Source organism: Primulina huaijiensis, chromosome 11 (assembly GCF_012295235.1).
Source record: "Primulina huaijiensis isolate GDHJ02 chromosome 11, ASM1229523v2, whole genome shotgun sequence".
NCBI lineage: Eukaryota > Viridiplantae > Streptophyta > Magnoliopsida > Lamiales > Gesneriaceae > Primulina > Primulina huaijiensis.
In genome coordinates this window covers 16,565,873-16,572,343 of record NC_133316.1, presented here as the reverse complement: position 1 = coordinate 16,572,343, position 6,471 = coordinate 16,565,873, and the positions used below count along the sequence as shown (strand labels likewise).

The 6,471-nt window shown below is 33.4% G+C and overlaps 1 protein-coding gene across 1 annotated transcript; it reads right to left on the bottom strand.

Moving 5' to 3' along the window:
• Positions 1 to 518: 518 nt before the first annotated feature.
• LOC140988907 (RING-H2 finger protein ATL29-like) lies at positions 519 to 1,726 on the bottom strand. Its single transcript, XM_073457995.1, has one exon. It carries the CDS (start codon positions 1,592 to 1,594, stop codon positions 731 to 733), a length of 864 nt encoding a protein of 287 aa, XP_073314096.1. The 5' UTR covers positions 1,595 to 1,726; the 3' UTR covers positions 519 to 730.
• Positions 1,727 to 6,471: the final 4,745 nt, after the last annotated feature.

The window sequence follows — 6,471 nt, the reverse complement described above, 5'->3', positions numbered from 1 at the left end:
CTAAAAAAATTTACAATCCTAATTTCTATTAAAAATTAAACATGTATTAATGAGTTCTAGAATAAAAATACCAACTTTTATCAACAAAATGTTGAAAATTCACAAGACAGAGAAAGTATTGTGGCTTATTAGAGAAAATTACAATTTTAGTCCTATGAATTGCTTGTTTTGGGATTTAGTCTTTTAGCTTTTAAAAGTTTGGTTTTCATATAGTAACTTGAATTTTTTTTTTGTTCTTTTTTGTTCGAAACCAATAAATCCACTAGATATTGCTTATTTGACATTAATAATACGTGGCTAATATGATAATAAACATGTTAAATATACATAAACAAAAAATGAGAAACCACCAAATGTTTTCCTCATATTTTGACGTATTGAGGGTTTTTTGCTTTATTTTTTCTTTTCTTTTTGATGAGATTAATGTTAATTTGAGTAATAAGAGCTTAATTCTAATCCTATGTGCCACGTAAGAGAAAATCAATGTCAAATAAATTATATTTGATGGATTTAGAGGTTTCGAGGAAAAAAAGACCAAAACACAAAAAAAATCCAAGTTACTGTATGAAACCAAGCACGGACATGTAAATCTCGTGTATAATTGAAATTGTACTCCTATGTGTATTTATGCAGCGTGGAAAAGGTATACAAAATGGAGCAGAGAATTTCACGATCACTAGCCAAACTGCAAAAGCCACCCACACGATCGGGAGAAACGTTGTATATATGGCTACGTAGAACTTTTGGAGATACCGCTAGTGCTAACTTTAGCTTTGTAATCTCCAAATGTACTCCAACTTATACTTGAATTATGCCCTTTAATAACGTTTGATTTCACATTCTCAGGCAATCTCAAAGTAAATTTATGGTCTCCTTTTTCTTCCTCCTTATTTTCGACCAATGAATTATGCCCCGTCGAGTTTGATCTATAAAAATGTTGTAAATTGCCATTTTGAGAAGCAATTCTTTCAATTTTACCACCATCCCTTGTCTCATCTTGACTTTCTTCATCAATTGTTATGCTTAAACAATCTTGGCTGGACTCGCTTGCGGCACCCGTGTCATCATGTGCATTGCTGTAGGGATGTGATGGAGATTTCACAGGCGAATGTATCGGCGAGTCGAGATTTCTCCGGCAGACGGGGCATGTCTTGTGTGATTCCAGCCAGAGATCAATGCATTCTTGATGAAATACATGGCAACAAGATGTCAATAATCGAAGAATATCACTATCTACAAATTCAATCAAACAAATGGCACATTCAAGGCCGTATTTCTCTCTTCTATAATCTTTAACACTCGAATAACTAAAGCTAGGGAAGGACTGTATGATAACGGGGTCGAGTCCCGGCGAGGTAGATGTGATGTGACCGGCTGCCGGATTTCTGCTCGGACTATGCCGGATATGCCATGTGTAAAATAGATTTTGCATCAGACACCTACAAAAGTATATGGAGAAGAAACCAACGAAGAAAAATAAGAGAAGGATGATTGTGAGAATAATGATGATCGGCGGTGTTGTATATTCCGGCGGTAGTAATGGCACAGGCGGAGACGACAGAGGGGGAGAGGGTTGAACGGAACCTGTCGCCATTGCCGAAAAGAAATGGGGAGAAAGGGGAAAAGAATTCTCTCAACCATTAACAAAGGAGAAGGAAAAGACCGATTTTTTTCTTTTCTTTTTCCTTTTTCCTTTTTCCAATCGGACTTTTGTTTGTTTGGAAGATATGAGAACGTAGAATTCCAAAGATGAGAAAATCAAGGAGAAGCAATGTATGAATAGGTATTGGAATTGTGTTGTGATTAGGGCCACAATGTAATTATAGTAATTGAACGAGTCATTTACACGAGCACACGTGCATGTGTATAAAGGGAGCATGGTGTAAATTCTTTTTTAAAAATAAGTTGTTCAAATATTTAAATAAATAAATAAAAATCTAAAAAGTTTAAATATTTGATATTGTAAGATTTTTTATATGATAATTACAAAGATCGATGTGTCTCTAATACAAAGTTAAGTATGTATATTCATAACGCAAAAGCTTGCAAATCACGCTAGCTAAGTATAACATAATGTATATACTTTCTGAGATAGAATCGTCTGAGAAAGTGTTGATATGAGAAATCGAACTTCTGATAATTGATTAAACACTCTCCTACTCCACTAATATCATAAAGAGCGAAATCCTTCCTCTCTTTTACGTAGGAAACGTCACCTCTATATAAATTTATTTTACTTTTTAAAAAATAATTTAAATGTGACATAGTGGAAATTTAATGTAATATCATACTTAATTTACACCTCTATCAAAAAGATTTAAAAAAATTCCCATAAAATATTCTACTACTTTCAAATCATAATCCAAAAAATCAATAGAGTTTAATTTTATGAGGAGCCCAATGAGCCCATTATTGCAATATCAATATTTTTATTTGTAATTTTAATATTCCAAAATAAGAAGCAACATAAACAAAAAATCTTCTCGAGTTTTGTTTCAACTAGAAATTAACTCACAAGTTATCATTGTTGGATCAAGAATTTGGTATATTTTTATGGTTAACAAATAATATTTTAGCAAAACTGATTTAATAGAAATTGATACAGCTAAACAAAACTGATATTGTTCTAAAACTAAATAAGTCTAAAGGATTTCAGTTTACCAAACATCAGAATCAGTCTATGACAGAACTCTAAAATGATGCCACATCAAGCAGTCTGAACAAACTGATCACAATAGTGTACGAGTCAAGAATGATTGTAACAATATACGAACGGTCAGAAAGCGTTGACATGGACTAAACAACCAACATACACTTTTAATTGAACGAATCTATTTTTGAGAGTATAAATAAAGGAGCGGCTGACTTCAGAATCAATTAATCATTCCCTGATAAAACTAAGTATTCAAAGTCCTTTATATACCGGAGCAAAAATGAATCAGTTTCGCACACCCTCAAAAGAATTTTATCTGATCATTCAAAGATCATTTTGTGCTAAGTTAGTATCGTTTTGTATTACTTGTATATAGCAGTTTGTAAGCTGTCTATTAATCAATTTGAGATACTAGGAGTTTCAGTTTGATATTGTTTAAGATCAAACTAAATCGGGATTTTGCAAAAAACTTGTATCATCCAAAGTCTTCTAGTGCGAACCTTCCTAAAGGAAGAAAGGGTGACGTAGGAGCTTCAGTTCTCCGAACATCCAGAAATATAACTATCATCTTTACACTTCAGCTTACCCCTTCTCATTCATTATGTGATTTGTTCTAATTAGTTAGTCTATATTCCTTCCGCATCTACATGTTAGCAAACTGATATAGAAACTCGACAATAGTCAGTTTAGTTGCCAACTCATCTAAATTAATCGAAGAAATTTTCATATTGTGTTTAAATGTTTCTTCAACCCCTCCCATCCCCCCATCTAAAAACTTAACTGATCCTACAAGTGGTATCAGAGAGGTTTATTCTCGATTCTGAACATTTTCGATTACAATGACTTTATTCAGTAAAATTCTCATGTTCTCTAAGGAAGACTTTGATGACTAGAAAATAAGAATGCAAGGTCACTTAGGTTCTCAAAGGATGACATGTGTCTCTTCATTACAAAAAGGATCTATGAGGGTACTAAAAGCTAATACAGCTATGACCATCTTCGAAGGTGTTCCTCAAATGCTTGAAAGTAATGATTCTTAAAGTAAAAATGGAACGTCAAGAAAATAGCTATGTGTGAATCAAAATATTTGAACAACATGGAGCTACATGACCTATTAGAAGACTTGATAGCCTATGAATTTGAACTGCAAAAAAGAGAAGATGATTAGTTTACCTCTCAACTAACTAAAGCTCTAACAGCCGTAAAAATGGAATCATCAGTGGCAAAAGAAAAATCAGCTGAACAGTTAACTAGTGATGCTATGTCACTATTTGTAAAGAAGTTTGGAAAATTTCTAAGAAAGAATCAAGGGAAATTTTTAAATTCCAATCAAAGAGCCTACCAAAAGAAAGGGTCAACTGATGGCTCAAATACATGTTTCAACTGTGGCAAAACTAGCCACTTTATGGCAGACTGCCCTAAAACAAATAAGGATGACAGAAGATCATATGACCAGGGTGTTGGAACATTATAAGTTTCAGAGTTTGAAAATTAAATATGCATTAGAACCGAATTGATCGGACTAATCGTAACTGAAAGAAGATTTAAAACCAATGACATAAAGTTCAATAAACGAATTGGTAATTAGAACTGAATACTTCGCTTAAATGAACTTTTAAAATCTTTATCAATTGAAGTATCCTTAACAGAAACAACATAAGTTAAAACTGATGATGTCCAGCTGAACTAATCTGTTGAACAATTGACTCTTGATCAGTTAGCCACATAATTAGTTATAGTATTAGCCGACAGACTGAGATTTCGTACCAAAACAGAACAGATGAAACAGAGAAGAACAATTTGATATTTTGTACCACTGTCAGATAAAGTCATCAGCTTGAACTAAATGACGATTCAACGGATATTAGTCATTAAATACATTCAATATGACCGTTGGAATTGAAGACTATATATAGCTGATCAATTCAGTTGAAGAAGGGTGGTGAAAACGTACTGAACAAACTATCGACGATCATCAATAAGTTGCGATACTTTCTTCAAGCATTTCTCAGTTTACAAATCGCACATTTAAGCTCTTATTTTCATTGTATTTATTCGTAACATTCATGCTACTCGTTAAGAGCGATTCCGTTATTTCTGTAAAGTTTTTGAAAAACTAAGAGTTTCAATTTGGTAGTGTGTAAGTCTAACTGAAGTGGATTATTACAATCTGTTGTAATACATCAAAGTCTTTTAGTGAAAAACATATCCTTGAGATAGAATGGGTAACCTAAGAGCATGTGAAGACTTCGAACATCAATAAAAATCGTGTGTTCTAGTTTTTACAGAACCATACACTTAGTATTCGATCTATATTTCAGTCTAATTCTGCACTATCATTAATTGACTGATTTATATCGACAAACAAGATTTTATGATCAGTACTATAAAAGACTGATTCATACACATAGATTTCAAAAAGCTAGTATGTTTATTGAACCCCTCCCTTTCTAAAAATTTTAATTGTATTAACCGATCCTATCAAGTTGTAGCAGAGAGGTTAATCTTGTATTGAATACTCTCACACACTCAAACTGATAATCATGTTGTCATTCAACAAAGTTTCTATGTTCTTCAGAGAAGAGTTTGACGAGTGGAAGATCAGAATGCATGCTCATTTAGCTGCTCAGGACGATGGCATGTGGTATGTCATAACTGATAGACACATGAAGATTATGAAACCTAACACAGTTGTTGCTCTTATTGACGGAGAACCACATTGTATAGAAACGCCACAAGATGAATGAACTTCAGAAGAAGAAAGGCTAACTTGGACAATGTTGCCAAGGACATCTTGTACAAGACACTGGATACAAACATATTCAGCAAAATTAAAATGTGTAAATTGGCTAAGGAAATTTGGGAAAAGCTAAGTTAGTTGTGTGAAGGAAATAAGCAGACCAAGGAAAATAAACTTTCAGTTGTTGTTCAGAAGTTCGACAACATCAAGATGAAAGCAGAGAATCAATGAGTGAATTTGATGAAAGAGTAAGGAGCATCGTGAACGAACTGAATGCACTAGGAAGATTGCACTCAAACAAATAGATTGCTTCAAATGCGGAAAGACTAATTACTTCATTTCTGATTGTCCAAAGCCTAAAAAACACAGCAAAAGATCAGTTGAAAAGTGTAAAAAACCTTCGAGCACAGAAGAAGATTCAAGGATGAGAAGAAGTCATCCAGAAGAAAGCATGAAGCATTGGTAGCTGAAGAAAATAGGTCAAAGTGGGTTGAAACTGACAGCGAAGCTTCTGAAACTGAGAGCTCAAGTGGCTCAAGTGATGAACATGAAGTGAAATGTAAAGAAGGTTTAACGAGCGTTATTGTAATGCCCGGTTATTCGTACAAATGATTAGTAATACGTTTATGTCATTATAGATAGTTATTTAGCTCATTATGTTTTACATTTTGATTGAGGTATCAATATTGAGATTGAACATGACTTTTATATTGTTCATGGTGTATTGAGAATGAAAATATGTCTAAATAGTTATAGTAAGATGTGTATGTAGAAGTAGTGTTATGAAGTTGATAGGAAATGAGATGAAATTGTGGTAGTTTTTACGAGTTTTAGCATAATGATTTGAATATTGATCCAAATTGAGTGAGGCTATAACCATTAGAAATCTAAGATATAATGCAACAACTTTCATGTTTTGGGTTTTGTCCAAATCATTGTGGAAGACAAGCCAAAAGTGCCCCGAAGTGTGTCGTGTATACCGTCATTCCCTCACTGACACATGTTAGGATAATGAGAATATATTTTTACTCAAACCTTCAAATGACCTGAAACTAATTGGAGATTCAAGCCAAGACAT